At 50.0% G+C, this 27,626-nt stretch overlaps 1 protein-coding gene across 3 annotated transcripts in view; it reads right to left on the bottom strand.

Moving 5' to 3' along the window:
* The window catches only part of MTM1 (myotubularin 1), a 113,140-nt gene that overhangs the window by 68,418 nt on the left and 17,096 nt on the right, over positions 1–27,626 (bottom strand). For 2 of the 3 annotated variants that reach the window (XM_055123115.1, XM_055123113.1), the window contains exons 2-5: positions 15,030–15,102; positions 10,837–10,909; positions 8,686–8,780; positions 1,241–1,351 (exon numbers count right to left, since the gene is read on the bottom strand). In XM_055123115.1, the coding sequence (XP_054979090.1) occupies positions 1,241–1,351; positions 8,686–8,780; positions 10,837–10,909; positions 15,030–15,092 (342 nt within the window). In that variant the 5' untranslated portion in view covers positions 15,093–15,102. Of the gene's footprint in view, positions 1–1,240; positions 1,352–8,685; positions 8,781–10,836; positions 10,910–15,029; positions 15,106–27,626 lie in introns of all 3 variants that reach the window. The other variant, XM_055123114.1, reaches the window with a different exon arrangement.

Raw genomic sequence — 27,626 nt, forward strand, 5'->3', positions numbered from 1 at the left:
TTTCCAGGGAGATAACTGAGTTAAAAGGCTGCGCTAAACATTGTTCCAGCCCCTCATCTTTGTGCTCTACACTAATTCTGAGAAATAAGCATGTAGTGTTTGAGATTTATGCCTGCTGCGCTGTTCCAGGGCCCTTTGTTCTCATAATAAATGCTGAAAGGAAAAGAATGTGGTTTATCTTATTAATTTGGGAAGGGGGTGCATAATAACAAAATACAAATTCTTCCTATTGATAAGGCAACAAATAGAATTTTTCTATTTGAATAAAAATTATTTCAAGATATCAAAAAAGCAAGCCAATTTTCTCCTGACTACTATAATATAGCACTCTGCTTCCGTGGATGCTTTTGTGTAAAACGCAAAACTGTTCCTTAAAAGTAACCCCCACTTTACTGGGCCCCCAAAGGTAGATAGCAGCTGGAACCAGAGATGAAACAGGGAAGCAGCTCGGGGAAAATACACACACACACAGTGACACACAGAGACACACACCCACCCACCCACAGACCAAAGCTGCTAGGTGGAGAAGTGATGCCTACTATCCTTTCGGGTTTGATACTAACAGTCCGTGGGTATCTGGAAGCTTTGCAAGGCATTCATCTTTTGAACACTGGAGAGGAAAAGACAGCACTGATAAGAAATAAAGATGGTTCTAAGAACTCAGAGTGCGCAAGGATAGCAAAAGGAGATCCAGGCTCGCCTTCTCCCTCTTCCATGGCCATTAAGGCAAATGCCACAAGTCATCCCATTGAGCATGGGCCCCCGTCCCTGTCTGCAGAGGGAAGGAGTCAGGCTGGGCAGGGGCAGCGCCATCCTACTCGGTTAAGTCTGTATGTAGGATTCAGGTGAAGAACATGCTGCACACTTTTAAAGGGATGAGAAAAGAGGAAACAAAGTCGAATGTGCCACTGGGAACCGTCCGGGCCTGACTTGGGGAGACGGTCTCCTGGTCAGATTTGGGACTGAACCCTAAGAGGGACATTAAAAAGAAACCGTGCCCAGGTTCCCCCCAATGGCCCCTGGGTGCGGGAGCCACTGGAACAGACGTGGTCTGGTTCAACAGGCTGCAGTTTGGGGCCTTCCTTGGGATCCTACATTCACTGTTCTCCTATCACACAACACCAAGGTGCCTCTGTGTGGCCTCTGTGTGTGTGTATGAGAGAGAGAGAGAGAAGAGAGAGAGAGAGAGAGAGAGAGAGAGAGAGAGAGAGAGAGAGAGAAGAGGCACGGAATCTCTTACTTTACAAGTAATTTCGAGACCATAGGAGTTTTCTCCTCGACTTGTGGCACCTCCCATTTTTTCAATTCTTGAGATCACGCCCAGAGGAACATCCAGGATTAGAGAGGAATCCTGGAGTGGAGAAAAAAATACAAAAGTCAGGATTTCTGTCAGTTGAATGCAAACATCAACATCACCTTCAGAGAGCTACTTTCAGAGTGATTTCATCTGGGCCCTTGTAACATTTTATAAACAAAATATGATCTATGCCACACAGGAAAAAGCCATCGTTGAGCAGTCATTTGGATGGAGGAGCCCCAGTGCACCCCCCACAACATCTGCATTCTGTAGAGCGTGCAGGATGGAAACCAAATTCCTGAGCCCACCAGCCCGGGTCCCGTCTCCCTACAGGCTCCCTTCCCACAACACTCTGTGCTCCAAGAAGCAAACGCTTACTTCGCTCTTCAAACACTGGGTCCACCTCAGGTCTGCATGCTTTGTGCTTGGTGTGCCTGTGGCCTCAAGTATCTCCCACTCCCAAACGCCAAAATTCTCCCCTCCACTAAGGCCACAGCTCAGCTGGTGACATCGGGACCAAGAATTATTTTCCTCACTGGATCATACAGCAACTCCTTCCCCTGAAGTGCCACAAGGGCCCCTCGGGTCAGAGACCTGCTCTATCGTGTGCTTCCCTGCACTGTGGCCATGCACGGACACGTCTGTCCTTCCGCCCAGGAGCAAGCATCACCCCTCCTCTGCATTGCAGGCTGCATTTCCTGCCAGCGTAGGGCTGGCACAGCACTGCTTGTCCATGGAACCTCAGTCCATGCAGGGGGCCAGGGTCTGGAAGCCATCAGGACCAAGGCTTGTGCCAGGAGAACCATGAACCATCACTGCCTTCCCCCAGCCATTCGGGACAGAAGCATAGTAGGGCCACTGTTAGACACAGTGATGAGGGTTACAAAAACCTCCAGGGACGGGGCTGTTGGATACGGGGAGGTGTGGAGCTGTGAAACTGGGGCTAGCACACACATCCAAGGGGCCATACAAATGGACCTATGAGTCCAGTGCATCATTTCACTCCTAAGAACGTATTTCACAGTGCTCAGCACATTTAACAGGAGAAAGGTTAGACACAACCAGACAGTAACGAAGCCAGAGTTGGACAGCAGGGTGAGGGTGGAGAAAATCCGTCAACTCACTGCAATACATACACATGCGGCTATTACAATAATTATGGGATGTGAGCTCAAGAGGAAATAGCAGCATAAAAGCACATGGCAACTACCATAACGCAAAATAAATACCCAGATGGACAATGGGCTGACACACTTATTTTTTTAATCCAAAATTTTCTTGATTATTGAGCTAGATGATAATATAGAAACCACTGTAAAGGTGCGTGCTGAGGTGCTGGAGAGATAATACAGTGAGTAGTGAGTGGTTGTGCCCTGCATGCGACCAACCGAAGTTTTATCCCTGGCACAAGGTCTCCTAAGTCCCGTCAGGGGTGATTCCTGGGCACAGAAGCAGGGACACTGCTGGGTATAGTGTCAACATTTTTTTTTTGCTTTTTGGGTCACAACCCAGCGATGCTCAGGGGTTACTCCTGGCTTTTACACTCAGGAATTACTCCTGGCGGTGCTTGGGGGACCATATGGGATGCCGGGGATCGAACCCAGGTCGGCCGAGTGCAAGGCAAACACCCTACCCGCTGTGCTATCGCTCCGGCCCCAGTGTCAACATTTTTTTTAACAAATGGTGTGTGTTGAATTTGTTTAAGATGTTCTTTCTGGGAGGGAGTGCAAAAGAAAGTTCTTCAGGGTTTCTTGACATCCTTCTGAAGATTCAATACCAAAACTGAGCATGTCTTCTATATGAAGAGAGCTTCCAGTAGAGATGCGAAGACTCCAAGTGTCTGGCACACCAACTGCACCACTACACAAATGGATGCACAACCCAAGGATATTAAGGGCAAGGCCCAGTGGAGCAAGTCCGGGTCAAAAGATCAAAGGGCGTAAGATCCCACAGATGACGTCCAAAAGATAACTTGCAGCGAAGGTGAACAGAGATGTGGCAAAGGGCCATGGGGCAGGAGGACAGGGCCATGGACTTCTCTGGCAAATGACAACATGTCTTCAATGGCAGTGGGTACGAGAACTCCCATGGGGTGGGAAGTCTCCCGCCTGCAGCATAAAAGGAGAAAGCAGCACATCCCGTTGGAGTAGGCCCGAGCCACCCTTGCTGGGATCTTGCTGGCGAAAGTCCTGATTAACGGAGAAGCTGGGTCCCGGGCATGGGGCCTCCCCACACAGGTTTCCAAAGGTCTTTTTCTTGGCTTTGGTTGTGGGGGCCACATCCTAGAGCTGCTTGGGAGACCCTACACCGTGCTGGGGACAGATCGAGCTCAGCTTGTCCAAGGCGAATGCCTTAACCCCTGGGTAACTTTCTGACTCCCATTTTGTTTAAGGCCTTAAAAGTTTGGAATGATTTCAAAATCAAAAGAGAAAGAGCGTGGCAGAGAGAAGAGAACAGCAGCACCTACGTTAGACAGAACGGCATGAATCTGACTTTTGAGGCATTTACTAGCTGGCTCGTGACTGTTGCTCAGGCGCCTTTACCTTGAGGGAGGCGCTAGCTGCAGGTCCCATTACCTGGCATGGTGCCTTCCACAGGGCAGCAAGACATCAACAGATGTTGGTGCTGGTGGTATAGCAAAGATCACACTGGCACCTGCTACCATGCTTCAGAGGGTCCATGGTTCTTCGAGAAGGCATTTAACTATCGCCATGGATGAGACACCTCACAATGCGGCCTCTGAAAGGCGTGCAGGAGAAAACACTACTCGGAAGCTGTGTGGAGAGATGGTGACACATTCTAACGTGCTGGCTCCCTGGCAAGACCAGTTCTTAAGAAAACACCACCGGATCACACAGTCTGTGATGCTTACCATGTGTCTCAACAATTGTACTCCTAAATGCCAAGTGGACACGGATGTCAGAACCACAGACTCTATGCTCTAATGGCACTATGGAAGCAAGCGTGTCCGCAGCGAGAAGGGGTCCCTGAGAGAAGAAGGAAGTCAGCTGGGGATGCTGCAGGGGATTCCACGGCACCGACGCCCTGGCCCGACACAAAGCGGACCATGGGCACCAGGGGCCCAGGGGCATGGGGCCACTGACATACTCTCTCCAAGGACGGGGCCCAGATACGATGACTCAGTGGGTCAAATGAGAAGAACTGGGAATTGGGTGGGAGGGCTAGTACAGGAGAGCTGCTGGTGCGGGGGGAAGGCTTGCAAGATCGGGGCTTAAACAAAGGACCTCGAACCTGCCGCGCATGTACTGTGACCTTGGAGCTATCTCCGGGACCCCTCGAATCGAATCAACTTTCTTCCAGGAATGGCCCCACGAGACTCCTCTGTGCATGTAACAGAGAGTGAGCCGGAGGCTGGCGGCCGGCTGGACTCCGTCACTAGGTTCACGGCGGCAGGACACTGGTCTCGCACCACCAGGAGTAATTCCTGGCACAGGGCCGGGGGAAGCCCTGAACACAGCTAGGTGTGGCCAACACAAGCACACACAAGAAGCCAAGTTATCCTGGCCGCACAGAAACACCTTCACTGCTGCGTGTCGCACCTCTGAGAGGCCCTGAATGGCAGAGCAGCCTCCTGCAAGCACTTGTTCTTTCAGACAAAACCTGAGCAATGCACATCCTACATCTCCCCTCTGGAAGAACGAATGCTGCAGAGGAAGGTGAAGCGAGAGAAGTCCCCAGCGGCTGAGGAGACAGTATGACGGAGCGGGAGGCCTGGCATCAGTGAGAGGGACTTGCACCAGAAGAACCAGAGGGACCAGAACAGGGTAGGGGAGATCAGGAACCCCAGAGAGGCCAGGAACAACGAAGGCCCTCAAGAGAGGCACTGGGGGAGGTGGAGGTGCTCTAAGTTTCGGGAAGAAAGGAGGCATGGGCCAGGGGAGCGGAGAGACTGGGGGACAATTGGCCTCCCTATCAGGTACTTCGCTAGGTGTTTGGGATGGGCTTGGGTGACAGCTGGCCTGGGCAGAAGTGGCTGGCATCAAGGGGAGCAGAATGGAGAGACAGTGGGGTTGAGGACCAGAAACTGGAAAAGCTTCTGGCAGGAAGAGAGAGAAAGAGAGAGGCAGGGAGGGCGAGAGAGATGGAGAGGGAGAGAGGGAGGGGGAAGGGGAAGGAGAGGGAAGGAGGGGTGGGAGAGGGAGAGGGAGGGGAGGGGAGGAGGAGGGGGACGGAGAGGAAGGGGGAGAGAGAGATGGAGAGTAAGGGAGAAAGAGGGAGAGAGGGGGGAGAGAGGGGGAGGGGGAGCAGGAGAGAGAGGGAGAGGGAAAGAAAGGTAGAGGGAGAGGGAGGGAGAGAGAGGAAGAGGGGTGGGGGAGGGGAGAGAGAGGGGGAAAGAGGAGAGGGGGTGGGGGAGGGGAGAGAGGGGGGAGAGAGGGGAGGGAAGGGGAGAGAGAGCGGGAGAGAGGCTTATCTCCACACAATTTCTCTCGGAGACTCCCAGAGGGGCTTTCCTTGCACAGCTTTGGATGTGACTCCAGCTCACTGGACAACTCTATGGCGCACACCCCTTCTCCGGATTTTTTCAGGAGCTTCCGGCCGCACGGCCTGCCTCTGGTCTCTCTCTCCAGCCAGAGAAGCTCCCCATGGTCCGCAGAACTGTCCCCCCGGCCAAACCCTCTGCCCTTGGCCCTTCCGTCCGGGCTCCAAGACTAACACGTGGCCCCTTCCCACCTCGGGGGTGTCTCCAGCAGCTCCTGAGCCCCGCACCAAGCAGTGGCGCCCGTCCCAGCACGCACACTGCCCTCGGTTTCCCCGCGGGCTCATCGCTGACACACTCTGACTCCCATGCTATGTATTTCCGCAGCCAGCAGCAGCCCCCTGCGCGCAAGCAAATGGTAGGAACAGTTCTGGACCTGACTGTTGCCTCCGAGTCCAGCTGCCGGGAGTCCTCTGCCCACTCCTGCCCACCCCCTCTACTGCGTGTGCCAGCCCACTCATTGCTTCTGTGCAAACCTAAGGGGACTACCTTGCGGTGTCCCACCCTCCAGCCCTTTCCTCGCCCACTTCCCAGGTGGAGACCTCACCTGCCACCTGCCCCGCATCCCCATGCTGCCCTCTCTAAGGCGACTCTCCTCCTTCCGGCCCCTTCCTGCTGCGGCCCCTGCGCTAGCTCCCACGGGGCATACAGTGCTTTGTATCTGCAGGGCAGAGTAGCACCATGACCCATGGGAGCTGCCTCACGTGTTCCGCCCATCTGCTTCCCTCCCTGTCCCCCACTCTCCAAGGATCCGCTCAAGGACCACCCCTCTGTAAAGCAGCCGTGACCAGCACGCGACTAGCCCTCCATAGCTGGTCACTTCCTGGCCCCCGATAGTCAACCTATTCCATAATGGCTTGTCTTCTGAATGTTCCCCAAGTACCCTGGCACTCCCCAACTGTTTCTAGGATAAAGACACATCAGACGGCATGAATGGACAAAGGTTAGCCTGCCCTTGCGATCAATCGACCAGAACGTTTAAGAGAAATTGGGCCAAGGACGGAAAGCCCGCCAGTGTGCACTGGGCATTTCCTCCCTCTCTCTCGCCCTCCCTGTTTGGTCCTGACTTTCACCCTACAGGGTCCCTGGAGAAGCCAGGGTGAGCAGAGCTTGCTCAGTGCTCTCCGGTCCGGAAGGAAGAAAACAGCATGCACCAGTCCCCTCTCCACAGAGCCCAAGCCCCTCAAACTTCCGATGCATTTCCTTTCGGCCCCTTTCCTGCAGGGAGCTTCTGTTTGTTCCAGGGAGCTGAGGTTACCCAACATAGACCATCGGTTTTCCTGTCATCGGCAGCGACAGCACAGATGGAACCAGGCGTGCAGGGCTGGTCTGCAGGCCAAGTCTCCAAGGGTGACACTTGACTCTTCTTTGTTTTTGTTTGTTTGTTTGTTTGTTTTTGCTTTTTGGGTCACACCCAGCAATGCTCAGGGGTTCCTCCTGGCTCTGCACTCAGGAATCACTCCTGGCGGTGCTTGAGGGACCATATGGGATCCTGGGTTGGCCGAGTGCAAGGCAAATGCCCCTTGACTGTTCTCTGTGATCCTGATGTTCCCGTCAAGTCTCATCTGTCCTGATTTGGCCGGCAGGCCCTGTGCAGAGGTGGTGAGGCCCTGTTCCACAGATGACACTTCCAATATTCCCGGGGGGCTAGTGGCACTCATCATGTTTCTTCCTTCCAGACCAAAGACCAACTCTGGTTTTCACCGCTACTCCTATCTTAGCCAATTCCTGAGTCTGGTTCCCTTTGTCTGAAGTCCTGCTAGATTTTCACTGTCCCTCTAAAATGTGGTACCTGGGGTAGAGCACGGCCTTTCTGATGGGACTACTGTCTCGGCTTTTCTGGTCAGCATATTGTAGTTTTGATAGCTCAGCCTATAAAGTATGTTAACTTTCTAATCGATCATATCCAATTACTAGATCACATAAGCTCGGGCCAGTTGAAATAAACGTCCCTGGGCAAGGAGGCAGCGTGGTAATGCACACATACCCACAGATCCCTCTATCCTCTATCAAAATCCCTGCTCCCTACTCCTCTGCAACAACATCCTTGATTCTTTATGGTTCGTGGTTTCCCCTTAGAAAACGTTATCCATACCAAATTCCCTATTATTAAAAAATTATTTTTTATTTTATTGAATCACCGTGAGATAGTTACAAGCTTTCATGTTTGGGTTACAATCTCAAAATGATAAAACACCCATCACTCCACCAGTGCACATTCCCCACCACCAATATCCCGGGTATACCCGCCCTTTCCCACCCTCCCCCTGCCTTCATGGCAGACAATATTCCCCATACTCTCTCTCTCTCTCTCTCTCTCTCTCTCTACTTTTGGGCATTATAGCTTGCAACACAGACACTGAGAGGTCATCATGTTTGGTCCATTATCTACTTTCGGCACACATCTCCCATCCCGACTGATTCCTCCAGCCATCATTTTCTTAGTGATCCCTTCTCTATTCCATATTCCATCTGCCTTCTCCCCTCCACTCATGAAGCAGGCTTCCAGCTATAGAGCAACCCCCCTAGCCCTTGTATCTACTGTCCTTGGGTGTCAGCATCATGTGATGTTATTTTATATTCCACAAATGGAAACTCCCTATTATTAATCTCAGCCCAAATGCTTCATCTCAACCCCCAATTCTGTCGGGCAGCACACTGGTTACTGGGGATTTGTTTCACGCATCAGACCCACATTCTTCCTAGGTAACAAATAACCTGCACTGTGTCTGAAATGCTGGCAAGAAAGGGTGCTCAATAAACTCTCGCAGAGGCTAAAGTAAGATTCAGACGCCCGCCCCCCTCGGCCCAGGATAATCAGGACCACAGTCAGCCATGCCAGGCACAACTTTAGGGTGAGCATCATTTGGGGATCTGACCGGCTACTTACCGTTTCCAAACTTCTTAAATAAAGACGATAATTTGTGATGTAAACTCTTCCCTTAATGGGGCCATTGAAAGGACATATGTAAATAACTTCTTTGTCTATTAAGATAAAAGAAAAAGATCCTAAAAGAATTGAAATGGTTATCAAGACACTACAACACATGAAGCAAACTGGCTAAGAATGACTAGGGGGGCTGGTGCCAGAATACAGTGGGGGAGGCTCTTGTCTTGCATGCTGCCGTGCATGCAAGTACTACTTACAGGCCCCACCACATGCGACTCCTGAGCACAGAGCCAGGAGTCAGCACTGCGCACTGCTGCACCCACCAAAAAAATATTTGCTGTGGTGTTGAAACATGATATGCATGAAACCTTATCATGAATGGCACTGTACATCACAGTGTTTAACATTTTGTAAGTAAGAAAAGTGATTCTGCGAAGATTTTAGAGAGCACCGACGAGGTGCAAAGCCAGCACTGGGCTAGGTTGTGGGCTGGGGGATTGCCCCCCCCCCCGAACTGCTTCTCTCAGCTTGTCTTCAGCGCAATCACCTGGGGGGAAAATGCCAACAAGGCAAAAGCAGAAGCTCCCAAGTGTTCTGCAGCTCCCCTTCCCCCAGGAGTGAGTAAGACAATTATGACGGGACTTCAAGTCGAGGCCGGCAACTTGCAGACAGTCTCTCCGACTCCCCTCAGCTAGGGTCTAAGGCCTGCCAGCCTCTCTTCAGGCACACCTCATGTTCTCCAGAAGTGACAGTAGTGGGAAGGTGTTGCTATGGTCGAGTCTTTCTCTTTGAATAGTCAAGAGAAAGAGCTGCGTTCAATGCAACACCCCATATAAAACAGATGGCTGAAAGAATAGTCTATCTTTGGGCGGCTCAAATTTGAGGAGGAGCTAACTCAGGAATGCTCAGTCATTGTAAGATAGAGATGTCATTTAAGGTCAAAAAACACCTTGAATGTGGTTTTTTTTTTGGCTTTTTGAGTCACACCCAGCGATGCACAGGGGTTCTTCCTGGCTCTGCACTCAGGAATTACTCCTGGCGGTGCTCAGGGGACCATATGGGATGCTGGGAATCGAACCCGGGTAAGCCTCGTGCAAGGCAAACGCCCTACCCGCTGTGCTATCACTCCAGCCCCGCCCTTGAATGTGTATTGCCGTCCCTTTTTCTTCAGGTGTGAAACGACAACTACCCAGGATGGAGTTCCAGTTGCAAGCCAGGTGAAGGTGTACTCAGTGCCAGAGAGAACCACCCTTCACATACGCTGGCCATCGCACATGTGGACAACACACACCTACTGCACTCATTTTTAAGACCAGGACCCCAGGTGGTGAGTGGACACAGTTTCATTTCCCATGACGCCTGATGAACTGAGCTTCCGTAACCTTAACCTAATAAGTACTGTGTTTTAGGCACTTAAGTTTAACAGCCTCAATTTAGGTGAATAAATGTAGATGTTCCCTAAGAAAAATGGGAGGCAGAACATCACCAAATGCCATGGGAATCTGAGAGGAGGGTGCTAACTTGAATATCAAATTTGAATGCTCCACAACCACGGCACTAGGCTTAAAATCCATCATGGGTTTCTGGGTTCTTAAGCCAGAACAATCTGGACTTTCCAAAAGGCCCGTCCTCTTAATATGAATGTACCATAAAAAACAAGTCAACCGTCAAAGTGCCCCTTCAGGATTATTAAGATCAGTTATCTGGCAAATGAAAGAGATTTGAAACCAATATGTTCTCCTCAATTTCTAAAAAGAGGATACTTTGACTTTAAGCCTTTAAGTTGATCGTTTCAAGGCAAATGGCAGAGGCTGGAAAACCTCAATATGATTTCGGTTTTATAACTGCAAACCTTGAGAGCTTCTGACTGGAGTAAAAGAAGACTTAATGTGGAGATAAGCCACGTTTCTCCCCCAAATGACTGTGAGTTTTGTACAGAGAAAAGTATGTCATTACTTCAGAGAGCATGGAGCTCTTTAAAGAACTCTTAGATGGAGAACTGAATGCAGAGGCCGTGCTACAACTGCTCCGAAACATGGCCAGCCTCTGTTCCCCAGAGGGGTGCAAGCCACCTGCACCCGCTGCCCTCCTGGCAGGGAGGCCGATCCCAACCACACCCCCTTGCGGGAGAGACCAGGCTGGTCTCCTTACCAGTAATGCGCGTCTCTCCTGGAAGTCGGGGAACAGCTGCACCCACATCCTCATTGAGCCCATCGCTCGAGGCCTGCAGAGAAAACAGTGGCATCAGATGGAATGGCATTCCCTGCAGTCAGGGAGGGAAGTGATATGGAGTGCAACCTGGCGGCGACATCATTTGTAAAGCGAGAGACAATGGACTTCGGATTGTTCTGGAAAATCTGGCCCAGAGGAGTCAGAGCCATGACAAGAGCCAAGGGAGCACCAGCACCCATCTGCTGTGTTAACACCGAGGCTCTGAATGAAGCTCACACCCACCGACCTCCCAAGTGCTCTCGAATCAACGGCATTCAGGAAAGGGGAGCAGGGGAGCATGAATGTGTGTTCCGAGAAACAGGTGCAGGGCGCAGTAGGCCTTCGTCTGTGGAGTGTCCAGTTATCCTGTGAGAAGTGGGGCTATGGGCCGCAAACATAGTACAGTGGTTAGGGCACTTGCCTTCCGAGAGCTGACCTGGGTTTGATCCCCAGAACCTGATATGGTCTGCTGAGTAGCACCAGGAGTGATCCCTGCACACAGAGCCAGGAGGAAGCCCTGAGCACTGCCAACCGGTCACAAAAAAAAAACAAAGGAAAGTGGGATGGAGCCCTGCTTTTCAGCAGTATGGTCTTCGCTAAACAGCAGTACGGTCACTGGTGCGAATCTTCCCTGCAGAGACTGCTTGCCACCAGTTGGATTTTACCGGAGTCTCCCAGGTCACTGGTGCGAATCTTCCCTGCAGAGACTGCTTGCCACCAGTTGGATTTTACCGGAGTCTCCCATGGGTGACACTAGATAAGGGGGGAGCTGAGAATTTCTGAGCCCCCAAAGGCATTGGGGGACCACGAATATCCCTTCCTCACTATCCCTCCTTCGCTGTCTGTGGGAAACCCTGAGCCCAGCGCTGCTGGGCAAGTCCGTGCCTCATGTCTCTGGTGCTGCCGCTTTGCCAGGCCGGCCAGGAGGCGAGCATAGAGCCCAAGCACAGGTGGCACAGGCACTCGTCTCCATAGTCGAACCAAGGCCTGCGAAAGGTGGCTTTGGTCTAAGCAGCTGCTCACGGGAGTCAAGCCAAGTACAAGGCGAAACACTGACGCCTATTTGGGCTTCATCAGCCTCTATTCATTCCGTTCTTTCAGGACATTCTCCAAAATCATAGCCATCATTTTCTGTTTGAAGTCAGGAATGCTTCCTCCATGTGTGTGTATTAAGATCAAGAAGTGCACAAGCACACTTTGGTGAGTAAGCAAGGACTGGTAGATGCACACTACTGTGATACAGAAAGACTTAAGGAAGACATGAATTTTCCGGGACTAGGATGGGGCTCATGTGAGGCCCTGGGTCGATCCCCAACACCACAGGTCTCTCCCCGCCCCCTGAGCACTGCTACAAGTAGCCTCGACAACAATAACATCCAGAGAAACTGTCACATAACAATAACATAGAGAGAAGCTATCACCGGACTTCTAATGGCCTTCTCTTTTTTAACCAGGTACAGAAGGAAAGTTCCTCATCAATTTTCCATTCGTTATGGCTTGCAAGCTAAGCATTCGAAGCCATAAGGCAAGACAGACAGACCCCAGCCAGGAATACCTTCCTCCCTAAAGAACAAAAATATACTTCCTCTAAACGGTGAGAAGCACAATCACATCCTTGGCCACGGCCTCTTGCCAACAAGAAAGTAGAAAAAGTGAATTTCAATTTTAATACACTTTTTTTTAAATTGCCCACTCGTGTGTCAGGAGAAAAAAGCAGAATCAAAACACGCAGCAAAAGAATCTCACGTCTGGTGAACACAGGCTATCAGGGGCTATTATGGGATTAGCCTGGGATGGCGTGACACTGATGGTATAGCATGACTTCTGTTTACCTGCTGGAAGGTCCTCGTGTTTACGGCTGATTCTTGTACCACAAAGAGAGGAAATATGTACAGGGGGCCGAGGAGATGGACCAAAGGGCTGGAGTGCACGCTGTGCATGCAGAAAAGCTAGGTTCAATTCCTACCACTAGCATGGTCTCCTCTACCACTGTTGGTGTCTCCCCACGTCCCCCAGGAACCCTAGGTGTGCCCCCCCAGACAAAAGAAGACAAACTTATAGAGGTATAAATTCTCTATGGTAGAAAGCATTCCTCACAGTATGGCGCCCCCGGGCTTGATCTCCACCCCATACCACAAAATAAAATCCAACTTATGTCATCTCGGGGAATGATAACGGTTCTTGTAAACGTGACCCCCAAAAGGAGAAACTAGTTATAAAGGGAAAAGGCTGACGGATTGAGCACACAAAAATATGAAATCTGGCCAGGAAGATGGCTTAAGGGTATGGGATCCGATCTTGGCATTTGCAAGCCCCACAGTACTCGGTCCTCAGTACCAACTTAACCCCAAAGAGGAGGGCTCCTCCAAAGAGAACTTTAAACCTCTGTATTTAAAAAAACTCAGCCCAGGGGCATGGAGCGATAGCACAGCGGGTAGGGCATTTGCCTTGCACCCGGCCGACCTGGGTTCGATCCCCAGCATCCCATATGGTCCCCTAAGCACCGCCAGGAGTAACTCCTGAGTGCAAAGCCAGGAGTAACCCCTGTGCATCGCCGGGTGAGACCCAAAAAGCAAAAAAAAAAAAATCAGCCCAATAAAAAATCGGGCTGGAACGATAGCACAGTGGGTAGGGCATTTGCCTTGCATGCGGCCAACCCAGATTTGATTCCTCTGTCCCTCTCGGAGAGCCCATCAAGCTACCGAGAGTATCCCGCCCACATGGCAGAGCCTGGCAAGCTCCCCATGGCATATTTGATATGCCAAAAACAGTAACAACAAGTCTCACAATGGAGACGTTACTGGTGCCCGCTCAAGCAAATCTATAAACAATGGAATGACAGTGGTACAGTGCTAACCTCACTTATTTAAAAAAATCAAAACACGTAATGGGGCGGGTGAGATAGTACACCAGGTGAGGCGTGAGACTCTTGCCTTGCGTGGGGCTGACCTGGCTTTAGTCCCCAGTACCCAGTACCCAATCTAGTCCCCCGAGCACTGCCAAAAGTGATCCCTGAGGACAGACCTGGAACTAACCTCTGAGCACTGCCAGGTGTGGTCCAAAAACAAACCAACCAAAAATCCAAACAGAACGAAAAGGTCAAAGAACAACTAGGAAAAAAAAGACTTTTAAAATATACTATACCAAAATTATTAGCAAGGGGCTGGAGCAATAGCACAGCAGGTAGGGCGTTTGCCTTGCACGCAGCCGACCCGAGTTCGATTCCCAGCATCCCATATGGTCCCCCGAGCAATGCCAGGAGTGATTCCTGAGTGCATGAGCCAGGAGTAACCCCTGAGCATCGCCGGGTGTGACCCAAAAAGAAGAAAAAAAAACAAGAAACAACAAAATTATTAGCAGATATAAAGCTCAGTTACAAATCAATAGAAAAGACACCCCCCTCACTCCTCAAACACCAAAAAGGGCGTCACCAACAGCTACTTCACAAAAGATGCACAAATGGACCAAAATATGTTTTTTTCTGAAAAGGTCATCCCCATGATTGTCTGGACATGCAGATGCAAGGAAGCGCAGCACAGGCTCTCAGGGGAGTGTCTCAGTCTTTGCCCGCTGCTGGGGGGGTTTAAATTCCTTTCCTCAGGGGGATGCTTAACAGCCTTTAAAGGCCCTGAATGAAGCTGATCTAAATTCTGTGCTTCGTTTCTATATACTCCAAAATATGCTGCTAATTACACAAATTTCTCCCGGATACATTAGGCCATTTTCTATTCAAGCTGCATCTGTGTAGTTCAGGTGATTATTTCATTATTCGAGCTAGAAAATCAGGCCAAGAGTTCGGGAGTGGTGGCGGCCTGCTCTGAGCCTGGTCCTTCCCTCTTTCTTTTCTCAAGCTCCGTGGGCGGGCCAGGGGTTGGGCCCTCTAGCCCAAGGACTGCGGCAATTCTTCAGGCCAAGGGCCGGGAAGCCAAGGCCCTAGTCACTTCCCAGACAAGCTGGCCCTGTCTTTCTGGGGCACGGCAGCAGAAGTGAGAGAGGCAGGCCGGTTCCAGCTGGACAGTGCAGGACCGAGGAGCACGGCTCAGGAATCACTGGACGCCAGGGGACTGTCTGCGCTTCACATGGAAAGAGGAGGAAGAAGAGGACGAGGCCGGGTGGCTGCAGACTCCACTTACCCTCTTCTGCGACTCATTCTCCAAGGAGTGGGAGTTATATCTGGGCACTGGTGCGGAAGCCATACTGGAAATGCTGCTGAGAAAAAAAAACACCAACATTCAGGATTATCCATGGGGTTCTGTGAGATTTCAGACACGTGACATCGGAGAGCTCAACCGTGCAATGGAAAGACTGGTGCTACTTTGCAGGCACCATTTCTGCAGACAAGGAGACAGACTCATCCCCGTCACCGGTGGGAATGAGACACTCCCCCCCTTCACCCCGGGCCCAGATCAGATAGGACAGCAACGCACACCTGGGGCATTGGAGACACACTGCACCCGGCCCTGGCGTTTGAAGTCTCTGGGCAAACTGCCATCTGAGGAACCTTGCTGTGTGCTCACTGCACAGCAGGCCTCACCTTCCCACAATCCCCGGCCAAAGGGACACGATGGTCTTCTTCAGTCAGGCAGCTTATAGTGGCAGGGAGTTGAGGGAGAGCAAAGGAGCAAGCATTGAAGGACTTGGGAGTTTCTAGGGAATGTACAGACTTCATCTAAATAATACATATTCATCAGAGTCCAGGCCTAAGTGAAAACCTCCTATTCAGAACACGCACCGGCACAGCAGTGAAATTACGGATTCGCTCCGACTTGTGCAGATCAGAGCTTCAGCGGGAAACCACCACTTTGCTTATTACACTGATCAGAGTTGGTGACATAGAAGGAGCCACAGGAAGTCAGTCACCGGGGGGCGGGGGTGGGGAGCGCGTTCCCTTTGACAAGGTGACTGTGCACTGTCGGAGAGAAACTTAGTGCCAGGCTTGCTGGAACAGTGACCACTCTGGAGCTTGGGAAGCCAGCAGGGAAGTATTCAAACTCCTAGCATGGAGTTCAGGGCTTAATAGCTGTGCAGTGCTGGTCACTATCACCAACACAGTGATGCGGGTGCGTACCACCAGTGGCTCACACCTGAACATGGTTTCTGTATCACTGTATGACTGCCATCCCATTGCTCATAGACTGGCTGAGCAGGCACCAGTAACGTCTCCACTGTGAGACTTGTTACTGTTTTTGTCATATTGAATACGCCACGGGTAGCTCGCCGGGCTCTGCCGTGCAGATGAGATATTCTCGGTAGCTTTCCAGGCTCTCCAAGAGGGACAGAGGAATCGAAACCAGGTCGTCCACGTGCAAGGCAAAAGCCCTACCCACTGTGCTATCACTCCAGCCCAAATGTGGTTTAGTGAATACAAATTGTGGTGCTGGTGTCAATGTGTTAAGAAAGGCCTAGGAGGGGTGAGAGATGCGGGGTGTGGGCAGGTGCCACCGAACAATGTCATAGCATAAGCTCATGAGGACTCCTGAGCACCCCACTTGGCAAGGCTGGGGATGCCTCTGGGTCGTGGCTGGAAACTGGCGAGAAGTTGGCACTAAGAACTTTTTAGTGAGAGTAATGCAGTGCCGATCACATAAGATGCGGTGAACCTGGACACTGGGGCACCGAATCCCGGAACTCTGGTTCTGCCCTACGGAAGCAGTGCTGAGTTTAACAGCAAATACTCCTTCACAGAAAGGGATGCTCAAATGTAAATGCACCAACACACCCCAGGAAAGGACTAAGAGGCAACACAACCTAAGTGGGAAAATCACTGGGGGCGTGGCTCAGTGGTAGACTACATACTCTTCAAGCGGTTAGGGCGTGGGTTTGAACTTCAGCACTGTGAACAGAAATAAGTACAGAAATAAGAGACTGGGTCCGAGAGACAGGTCAGTAGGACTGGCGTGGGGCCTTGCATGTAGCCCACCTGGGTTCGATGCGGCTTTGCACTTTCTCCTGAGTATCAGCCGTCCTGAAAGTTGAGCATGAGCCAGGAATAAGCCCTGAGCACAGCACAGTATGGCTCCAAAACAAAGAAATTCCCCAAAAGAAGGAAGACATTAAGGAGAGCTAACTCTAAAATGAATTCAATTCAGAGGAAATAGCGTAGTATGCCTTGAAAAACCTCTTCACCTTAAGTTCAATTCCAAGCAAAAAACCCATCATTCTCAGAAATAGCAGAATAGATGAGATGTATTTGATAGAGCAAGTCAGATGCTACTTAGCCCTGGAATGACTTCTATTGACTAAACAAGATTACACACATGGCGGGGAGGGGGGCCTCCACTGATGGCTCTAAAAATAAAAACCACTTTTTCTGAATCAGGTGTCTTCACATTTAAAAGTTTAATAATACAAGTCAATGCTTTCAAACAAATGTGAAGTGAGAATTATCCACTCAGTGAAAGAAATGTAAAACGCGGGGTTATGGGGGCCACTCACTCTTCACCTTCCTGTTCCTGTTTACAAACCATAACAGAAAGATAAGCCTTCCTGTTTTCTCCAATCCTCACTTACAATTTTCAATTTAAAGTTAACTCAATGTGGCAGAGTAAAGTCCTCGTTCTGCTCAATTTTAGCTACCTTGGGACTCTGACTCATACCATACAGCACAGCCTCTCCAACTGGCACTTGAACGGCTTTGAGCATAAACACGGAGCTGTGCAGAATTAGCACAACGACCTCCGGGAAATCTTCATGCCCCAAAGAGAAACGACTCACTCATCGCTTCCCACAGCGCAGCCCCTGGGTGCTTCCAATTCACTTTCCGTCTCTACGGGCTGGCCCACGCTGGGTATCTTCATCAGTGTCATGGTGTTAGAATATGCAGTCTGCCGTCTAAAGCCCCCTTTTCAGAGCAATGCTGGAAACTGCTACTTATTCAAAGTTGAAGAACAAATTTGAATAATGCAAGGGCCCAAGTCACGTGGGTCTGTTCCATAATGAGAGTCCCCAGAAAAATCTCTGTGTACCTCTCTTGGTGGAATGGTAGAATTGATCCGGAATGGCCAGAAGCTGGATCAGCAGGCAGCCCAGAGCACAGATTTCCTCTATTCTGAGATGCTATTTGACCTTGGGCTGCTTACTTTACTTCTGCAGGCTTCTGAGACTATTACATCTTTATGAGTGTGGCAGAGCTGGGTCAAGTGAACCAAGAACTACATCTGAAGACTTCTGCACACTGTCCGGGAGAGCTGCAAATGAACTTGTAGCATTTTTCACTTTTTCAATTACAAGCAAATAATCATCACACGCTGATGCCGTAACCAATTTGAATTAGTTCTGATTCTAGAAATACCAGGACGTGAACTATTACAGGGAGAGTGAACGGCCGTTGATGAGAGTTATAAAACTTCTGGTTTAAATCAGGCATGAGAATATCTCCTGAAAGAGTCCGGGAGCAGTGCTACTGTGCCTAAACTTAGAAAGCACGGCAAGTCTCACCCCAAACTGCATCTGTCACATGTCTGTGTTGCTCCAAGTGCAGCTCCATAACAATTGTAAGTTACAGTGAAATTGACAAAAGTCAACTACCCTTTTTGTTAGGGAAGTTGGCCCAAACCCCTCACGGTTGGATTTTTTCCTTTACTTTTAGCAAAACCAATGTCAAGGTTATGGATAGATACTACAGATAAGGCACCTGCCCTACACATCACCCAGCCAGTTGGATCCCCTCCACTGCAGATGGCCCCCGGAGCACTGCCTGTAGTGGCCCCTGAACACAGAGTCACAAGTGGCCCCAGAGCACTGCTGGATGTGCGTTTTCTCCTCAATAAAACCATGTTCAATTTTTTGTAGTGCTCTAACTACAACATAAAGATTCATTAAAAAAATTAAAATACTGGGCCAGTGAGGGTTAAGACACTTTCCTTGCACGCAGCTTTGACCATACTTTGATCTTGGCACCAAATAGGGTCCCCTGAGCATTGCTAGGACTGACTCCTGAGCACAGAGCCAGGAGTAATATCTTGCATTATTATTATTTTTTAATTTTTTAATTGAATCACCATGAGAACAGTTACAACGCTTTCAGGTTTAAGTTTCAGTCATACAATGATCAAACACCTATCCCTTTTTTTAGACATATATAATTTTTAATGTATCACCATGACGTACAGTACAAAAGTCAGTTCCTCATGCTGATACATTAAAAATTATATAACCCTTTGGACCCTGAGCATGATGGAAGAGCCCAAGGAAGCGCCCTTGGACTCCAAACAGCCCACTGAACTAATTCCGGCATGGGACCAGAGACCCCACGGCGCGCTGAAACAGTGGGAACCGGGCATCCCCCAATTCTTTTAACCTCTCTCTCTCTCAACTCCTTCCTCCTGAGCACAGCGCAGGGTCCGTGGTTTTCCTGAGCGCAAAATGGAGCCGGCGATCCAGCTGAAACAGGACGCTTTCGCGCGCTTGCGGGAGACCCCAGGGGGCGGGGGCGGCGACCCCCGCCCACCACAGATAGATATTTAAACCCATCTCCCCCACGTGTGCTTCCCTTTGGATCCGGCTGCGGAGCGAGCAAGATGGAAGAGCCCAAGGGAGCGCCCTTGGACTCCAGGCAGCCCACTGAACTAATTCCGGCATGGGACCAGAGACCCCACGGTGCGCTGAAACAGTGGGAACCGGGCATCCCCCAATTCTTTTAACCTGTCTCTCTCTCTCAACTCCTCCCTCCTGAACACAGCACAGGACTTCTCCATCTTATGAGCACCATAAAAGGGTAAAAGTTTGTAGTGATGTTATTTCTGGTTGTACTTTCCCTGGACTTTATACAGAAACCCAAAAGCGGCCGCGCGACCTAATGTCATCTTAGCATCAGCAATATGTAATGGTTCCTTTTTAATGGGTCGGACTTTTGTGGGAGATCCTAACAAGAATAGTAAGTCTGTTGCTGAAATATTGAAGGCAATCAAAGTGGTAGCCATCTCTCTAGACTGAACTAAGCCATATCCCCACGCCGGCTGAGAAGAAATTTTCTTCTTTCTCGGGAAGAAACACGGCGTGTCGTCAACTACAGTGTGATGTCCATTAAGCAAACAGACCTGGTGGTGTGGGAATGGGATATAAGGGGAAAAATTATGTACATGGAACAGTGGGACGCTGGTGGAATCTCGAGCCGGAGCCGATACCAGCGCAAGACCTTCGGTTCCAGAAACTGCTTGCAGACACTCTACTAGTCTATCAACTAAGCCAGAGCCCCACGCCTGCTGATGACGGGAAATAACCATCCTTTTCGGTTTTTTTTCCCTTGTCAGGCAGCGTGGCGATTACTAAACAGGCGTGAACTCAGTGGCGCGGGGCAAGGGGGAAAAAGAGAAGTTATGTAACAAACAGCGGGACTTAATATCTCTATATTCTTAGCAGTGGAGAACTATCAAATGCCTCCTTGGCAATAGGACTGCTTTTCTTTTTGGGGGGAAACCCCAACAACGGTAGTGAGTTGTGTGTTGAAACATGGAATGTAATCGAGATAAGGCGTAAACGAAGTGAAACTTATCATGTACAAGGGTGGGGACTGGGGAGGTGGGAGGGGGCGGCAGGTATACTGGGGGGGTTGGTGATGGAAGATGGGCACTGGTGAAGGGAAGGGTGTTTGAGAATTGTATAACCAACATAATCCTGAGAACTATGTAACCCTCCACATGGTGATTCAATAAAAAAAAAGAAAACAAAAAAAATTATATATATCTAAAAAAGCTAATTTAAGCTATCTCCACTGGAAAATGACAAAGGAGACTCACACCCCCATGTGCTAATTATGTGAATGAATAAACTGGCCACTGCAGACTTGTGCAAAGAATGTAACTGATATAACTGGCCAGTATTTCACCCAAGCCACAAATTCGTGGCAGCTGGAACAAATAGAAGCCTGGGGCTGAGCCGCACACTGCAGCCTGCGGAGAGGAAAGACATGTGCACCTCACAGCGTAACTGCATCCCAGGCCCAGCGTTTCCCAGGAAGGACACTGCACACTCGGAAACTCTTCCCCTTTCTGCTGAGCACCTGCAGGAACACCTTCAAACAAGTGGGGAGCACTTCTGCTCTCATCTTCAAATCCTCAAAACAGTAGAACCAGCAAAGAAATCTGCCCTCTGCCCTCAGTGCCTCTGTGAGCGACCTAAAGTCCGCCTGATCGGGAATCTGAGACCTATAAGAGGTCATTTTTCTGCGAAACGGACAGGCGGACGTGGGCTTTCTCTCCGGAGCATACTTAGCCCCCGATCTTACCCGGGGTTGTAGCTAACTGGAATTCAAGGAGCTCCTTCTCTGCAGGCTCCCTGACGGCTGTGGGAACCCAGCCTGCCGGAGAGCGAGAAGTCATATGGACGCCCAGCTCTCTTTGGGGGGCTGGCTGCAGAGACAGTACGAGTAAGACGCCTGTCTTGCATGCGGGCAACTCAGGTTCAATCCCCAACACCTCTATAAGCACCACCAGGAGCGATCCCTGAGCACAGAGCCAGGAGCAAAGCATGGCTGAGAGCCAGGAGCAAAGCATGGCGCTTTCTTTACTGGGAAGTGTGCTGGGGGGAGGCGAGAGAAAGGCGAATACTTAGGATGGAAGGACTGAAAATGCTCAGATCCAAAGTACCTTTTGTTAGAAAAGACATTTCGGTGATATCCCCTTGGAAACTGTATTATGAGCCTATTCACTATTGCAAACACCGCTGATGCGATCGCTTCGCTCCCACAGCAAGGTGAAACAAAAGGGAAGTAATTTATAAGAAAATACTGCATTCTTCCAGTATGTTACACCACACAGAAACCCCTTCCCCAGGAAGAGAATGCAGTAACACCACAGCTGTTAATTAGCAAATTATGGGAACAGGGGTGAAGGAAAGGGACATTAGACCACAGTGGACACAGGGATATGGGGAGGGTCATGGACATTTCAGTAGCAGCAAGGGAGAGGTGGACAGCAACTTTGTGCATCAAGATCAGAGAACACTACTGTAACCCTGTCATCTAAGCCATATATATATATGTGTATATATATATATATATATATATATATATATTTGTATGTGTGGAGGGAGGGAATGGCACACTGGCTACACTCAGGTTACCCCTGGCTCTGTGCCCAGCGATCTGTCCTGGTGGGCTCAGGCGACCATATGGGGGGCTGGGGATCAAACCCAGGTTGGCTGTGTGCAAGGCAAACACTCTCCCTGCTACAGGACATGCTTATATTTTGGTTTGGGGGCCACACCTGGTGATGCTCAGGGCTTACTCGTGGCTCTGCGCTCCGGAGTCACTCCTGGTGGTGTTCAGGGGAGCACGAGATGCTGGGGAACTAACCTGGGTTGCCCGTGTGAAGGCAAGCAGCAAGCCCTGTACTGTCTCTCTGGCCCCTGGGACATGCTCCTCCCCCGCCCCTTCCTTTTAAAGAAACACCTTCTGCATTTCCAATTTGGCCTCCAGGGGGAGTGTCACTCCCAGTGAGAAGCTCTCCCGTCCTGTCTTCCAGGCGCCAGAGAACACAGATTTAGTCATTTTCCGTATTCAGACACTCCTTTCCAATTGCTCTGACTGCAGGGCCCCCGGCACGGTGGTTTTCAATTGCTGCTCCACAGACGGACACCAGCCTGCTGGAACCTCCTGCCAATCTGTGAAAAATAGTTTAACCCGTGGTCTCCACTTAGAAACAAGTATGTGGGGGCCACCGAGATGGCTCAGCAGTCTGGGCCACATGCTCTGCATCTGTTAGGCCACGAGCACCCGGGGTACAGCCTTGATGATCCCCAGCATCACTAGGCCGGAGTAGCACCCCATCATCAGCTCCGTGTGCGGAACTACCAGCCCACTGGTATCACCTGGAAAGGCTCTCAGCCGCCCTGAGCACTGCCAGGGAAGTCCAAGGCCCAAATGAAACAAGTAGCGGAGTACTACGAAAGTAACATTTTTCTTTTTGCCTTAGTGGTCTGCGGAATCCTTGCACTAGTTTCACCGGCTCACGGGTGTGTAAAGGCTGGGAAACCCCCGCTAGAAGGTAAGCGAGTGAAAAGAGGTGCCGAAAGTACCCTCCAGCAAGCCCTCTGGACAACAGAGAGCCAACTTTCCATTTTTTTGGTTTTGATTTTGGGTGACACACAGCTGTGCTCAGGGCTTACTCCTGGCTCTGTGTTTGGGGTTCAGTCCTGGCCGGCTCAGGGGCCCATTGAGGGTGCTGGGAGTCAAACCCAACTTGGCTGCGCGCAGGGCAAAGGCGCTACCCACTGTACTCTCCATCCCTAACTCTTCATTTCCTTTAAAAACAATGAGTACAGTTTAGGGCACCGATTTATAAAAACTGGCAGGACAAGACCCCGAAGACAGGGTCTCATGTGTTGGCCGAGCAGGATGACACGAGTGTCATCAAGTATGGGGAGTAGGTCCCAGGAAGGGAGAAAGGAAGGCTGGGAGATGGCTCAGAGGGCAGGAGTGGGAAACAACCTTCAGTCCCTCAGCACTGCTGCCAGCAGTTCCTCAAGCACCACCGGAAGTGTACCCCTCCAGAAAAAGACAAGGAGAAAGTATCCCGCACTGGCCTACTGGACTTATGTTTTGGGGTCATGGAAGGCCAGTTTAAAAAGGGAGAGTACTATTGCAAACTACAACACTCAAAAAGATTGAGAACAAAAAAAGGGAATACCCTGCCGCAGAGACAGGGTGGGGTGGTGGAGGAATACTGGGATCATTGGTGGAGGAGAATGGGCACTGGTGGAGGGATGGGTAAACGATCACTGTATGAGTGAAATGCAAACACAAAAGTTCATAAGTTTATAACTGTACCTCACAGTGATTCTCTAATAAAAAATTTTAAAAGATAAATAAAAAGGGAGAGTAGGGGAGCTGGATCGATAGCACAGCAGTAGGGCATTTGCCTTGCACGTAGCCGACCCGGGTTCGATTCCCAGCATCTCATATGGTCCCCTGAGTACCACCAGGAGTAATTCCTGAGTGCAGAGCCAGGAGTAACCCCTGTGCATCGCCGGGTGTGACCCAAAAAAGCAAAACATAAAAAAATATAAAAAATAAAAAGGGAGAGTAAGAGTAATACAGTTATCTGTACTGTAAACCGTAATGCCCAAAGGAAAGAGAGAGGACAGAAAGGGAGAGGGGGGAGAGAGAGAAAGAGAGAAAGAGAAAGTGCCTGCCATAAGGGCGGGAGCGAAACGGGACGTTGGCGGTGGGAAAAGTACACTGGTATCTCTTGGTGATTCAATGAACATAAATGAATAAATGACCATAGAAAGGGAGGGTAGGCCCACCACTCACTCACTGGCCCTGCTCCACTAAATCCTGATTTCATCTCCCAGGAGCTGCAGGGAGCAGCTGGGGCTGACGGAACTGCCCCAGCCCAGGGAGGCAGGCTGTCCAATCCCCGCCCATCCCCCACGCTGGCAACGCCAGGGACTCAACTCCACCTCCCCTCCCCCACCCCGCAAGACTCTCTGCAGACACGACGCTCACCCAATAATTGCAGGTATTGCGCCTGGGCTGAGAGCACAGTCTGGGAATTTTCCCGGAGTTGCGGTGCTGTCGTCTCTCCCCCACCCCAACCCCCATACTTCCAGAAGCCCCAGCGGCCCCGCCCGCTACCCACATCTGCTGCCTTGTGGACTCTGGCCCAGACCATACATCTGAAATGACTGGGCTGTGTGGCCGCCGGGCAACACGTGAAGCAACAGAAAGCTTGATAACTTCTTACACAAGGGCTCGCCAGCCCTGCAATCACACAGAACAATGTTCACACAGATTTAGTTTCTAGATCTATGATGGACTGGAGCGATAGCACAGGGGGTAGGGCGTTTGCCTTGCATGAGGCCGACCCGGGTTCGAGTCCTCCGTCCCTCTCAGAGAGCCCGGCAAGCTACCGAAAGTATCCCACCCCCATGGAGAGCCTGGCAAGCTAGTCGTGGCGTATTCAATATGCCAAAAACAGGAACCAGTCTCATAATGGAGACATTACTGGCGCCCGCTCGAGATCTACTGATATTCATATCGCAACTTTATTATCTAATCAATTTTACTTCTAGAATTGTATCAACAGTTGCCACTACTTTCTACATGAAATTAAACTTAAAAAATAAATAAGAAAGGAGAGAGATGGGCCCAGAGAGAGCACAGCGGGTAGGGCATTTGCGTTGCACGCGGCCAGCCTGGGTTCGGCCCCCAGCATCCATACAGTCTCCCAAGCACTGCCAAGAGTAATTCCCGAGTGCAGAGTCAGGAGTAATATCTGACCATCTCCAGGTGTGGCCCCAGAAACCAAAATAAATAAATAAAAAGGGAGAGTAAGAGGTTCCATAGGACAAGGGTGAGCTTGAACTTGAACCTGATTGCTTAGGCGAGGCCTTCTGTTCGGACTCTTTAGAACTATAGTCCCCAGTAGGACTTGTACAAAGACACTTCACAGGGAAGTGGGAATAAAATAGAACTTTAGTTATTTCTATTGTTCCATCCTTCCACCATCATATGTTTTGTTTTGAGTCACATCAAGTGATGCTCAGGAATTGTTCCTGTAGGGTTTCAGGAAGTCATATGGGGTGCCGGAGGTCGAACCTTTGTGCAAGGGTAAGCGCCTGACCCCCTGTTCTCTCTCTCTTTCTCTCTCTCTCTGGCCCCTACAATTGTAGTTTTAAAATATTTTATATCAGACCTAACGCATCATGTTGCCTGGCTAATGTTTACAAAGATATATATATACTGAAGTCACAATCCAGTGTTTACTTCTGGTAGCAGTAGTGACAGAAGGCATCTGAAGATCACTCAGACCACAGACAACAGGCCCTCCCAGCCGCTCCGCACCAGGCAAGGCAGCCTCGACCTTTATTCAACCCATGTGAAAACCAACTATTCCCTACAAAATGATGTGCTGATTTCTTCCTTCTACATTCCTATATTTCTATTTCTATGAATATATAAGTGCATAAAATGAAGGTCATGTGTGCTTTATAAATACATCATTTATGTTTTATTATAATAGCTAGGTAGAGGGCTGGCGATGTAACTCAGAGGCAAAGCACCTGTCTCGTGTGCCTGAGATCTGGTTTCTATCTCCAGCCCAGCAAAAGAAAACCAGGGATAGATGTATAAATTTGATTTCCTTTGAGCAAGAGGTTGGCACTTTTCCGATAAAGGGTTACACAGTAAATCTTGGTTTTGACTGCAGGGCTGCACGAAAGCAGTTGGTGGCTGTGTGCCACAATTGGCTTTACCCAAACAGGCTGTCACTCCATCTCAAACTATTGAAATACGTTACTTGCAAATTAAATTTCTTCAGCTGGAGCAAGCAACCATTGTATCCTTTCATTTCATTGTTCCGGTGCACAGGGGCATACCCGGCGATGCTCGGGGGCTGCTCCTGGAGCTCGGTGCTTGGGTCACTCCTGGCAGTGCTGCAGGACCATGCAGCTCCAGGGATTGAACCAGAGGCTCCAGCATGCAAAGCACCTGCTCCAAGCCCAGCCACTCTCGGCTTAGGCCTCCAGCCGCACGACTCACGTCCAGTGTTTTTAAAAGGAAGGCAATCTATACTCAGACCAGCTAGGATCTCAAATCCCAGTTTGGTTGCTTGATTAATAACTCTACGTGACCTTGGATAAATGGCAGTGCCAGCAGGTTAGCTCCGAGGCTAAAAGCACCTGCCTCGCGAACACTGTGCTTCGATCGACTCGCTGGCGCCGCTCAGAGCAAAGGAGCTGTGAGTGTGTGCAATAAAGATGTTTGGCTCCCTGTCTGTGCAATGGGTGTGATGCTTCCTCTTGCACACTGGACACCGCTGGTCCAGCGAGTGGCAAACTCCAGGCACGTCTCTGCTTCCGGTCAGAGATGGGCTATGAGTCAGCACTCCAACATGTGCAAATGCCCTGCATGACTACTGATTTTTGATCCAAGACGCTACATCTAAACTGCCTGGCCATTCTGCACCCATATTTTCTTTTTTTCCCTTCTTCTTAAATGTTTTTAAATCGAATCATAGTGATAAACACATTTACAAAGTTATTCATTACTGGATTTTAGTGGGCTGGAGCGATAGCACAGCAGGTAGGACATTTGCCTTGCATGCAGCCAATCCAGGTGCAATTCCTCTGCCCCTCTTAGAGAGCCCGGCAAGCAACCAAGAGTAACCTGCCGGCACGGCAGAGCCTGGCAAGCTCCCTGTGGCATATTCAATATGCCAAAACAGTAACAACAAGTCTCACGATGGAGGCGTTACTGGTGCCTGCTTGAGCAAATTAACAAGCAATGGGATGACAGTGACAGTGACAGTCATATAATGTTCCAACACCATTCCCTTCACCAATGTATTTATCTCATCGCCAATGGTCCCCGTTCCCTCCTACCCTCCACCCCCTCCCATTTACCACTATGGCAGGTACTTTTCTTCTCTCTCTCTCTCTCCTTCCCTCTCTCTCTCTCTCTCTCTCTCTCTCTCTCTCTCTCTCCCCCTCCCCTCCCCCCCTCTCCCTTTCTCTCTCCCTCTCTTTCCTTTTGACCTTATGGTTTGCAATACAGATAATGAAAAGTAAAGGTACATACTTTTACCTACTTTCAACACTCAGTTTCTGTCCAAAATGATCATTTCCAACTAGTATTGTCATGCCAATCCCTTCTCTATCAGAACTTCCCTTTGCCCCCCACAGAACAATATGCTTCTTGAGGATACCAATGTATATGAAACAGTAGTGATAAAGTGAAACAGTTTAATAAAATGCAGTTAGAAAATGTTTAATTTTTTATATCATTAGTA

The sequence above is a fragment of the Sorex araneus genome, chromosome X (genome assembly GCF_027595985.1).
Source record: "Sorex araneus isolate mSorAra2 chromosome X, mSorAra2.pri, whole genome shotgun sequence".
NCBI classification, from domain to species: Eukaryota; Metazoa; Chordata; class Mammalia; order Eulipotyphla; family Soricidae; genus Sorex; species Sorex araneus.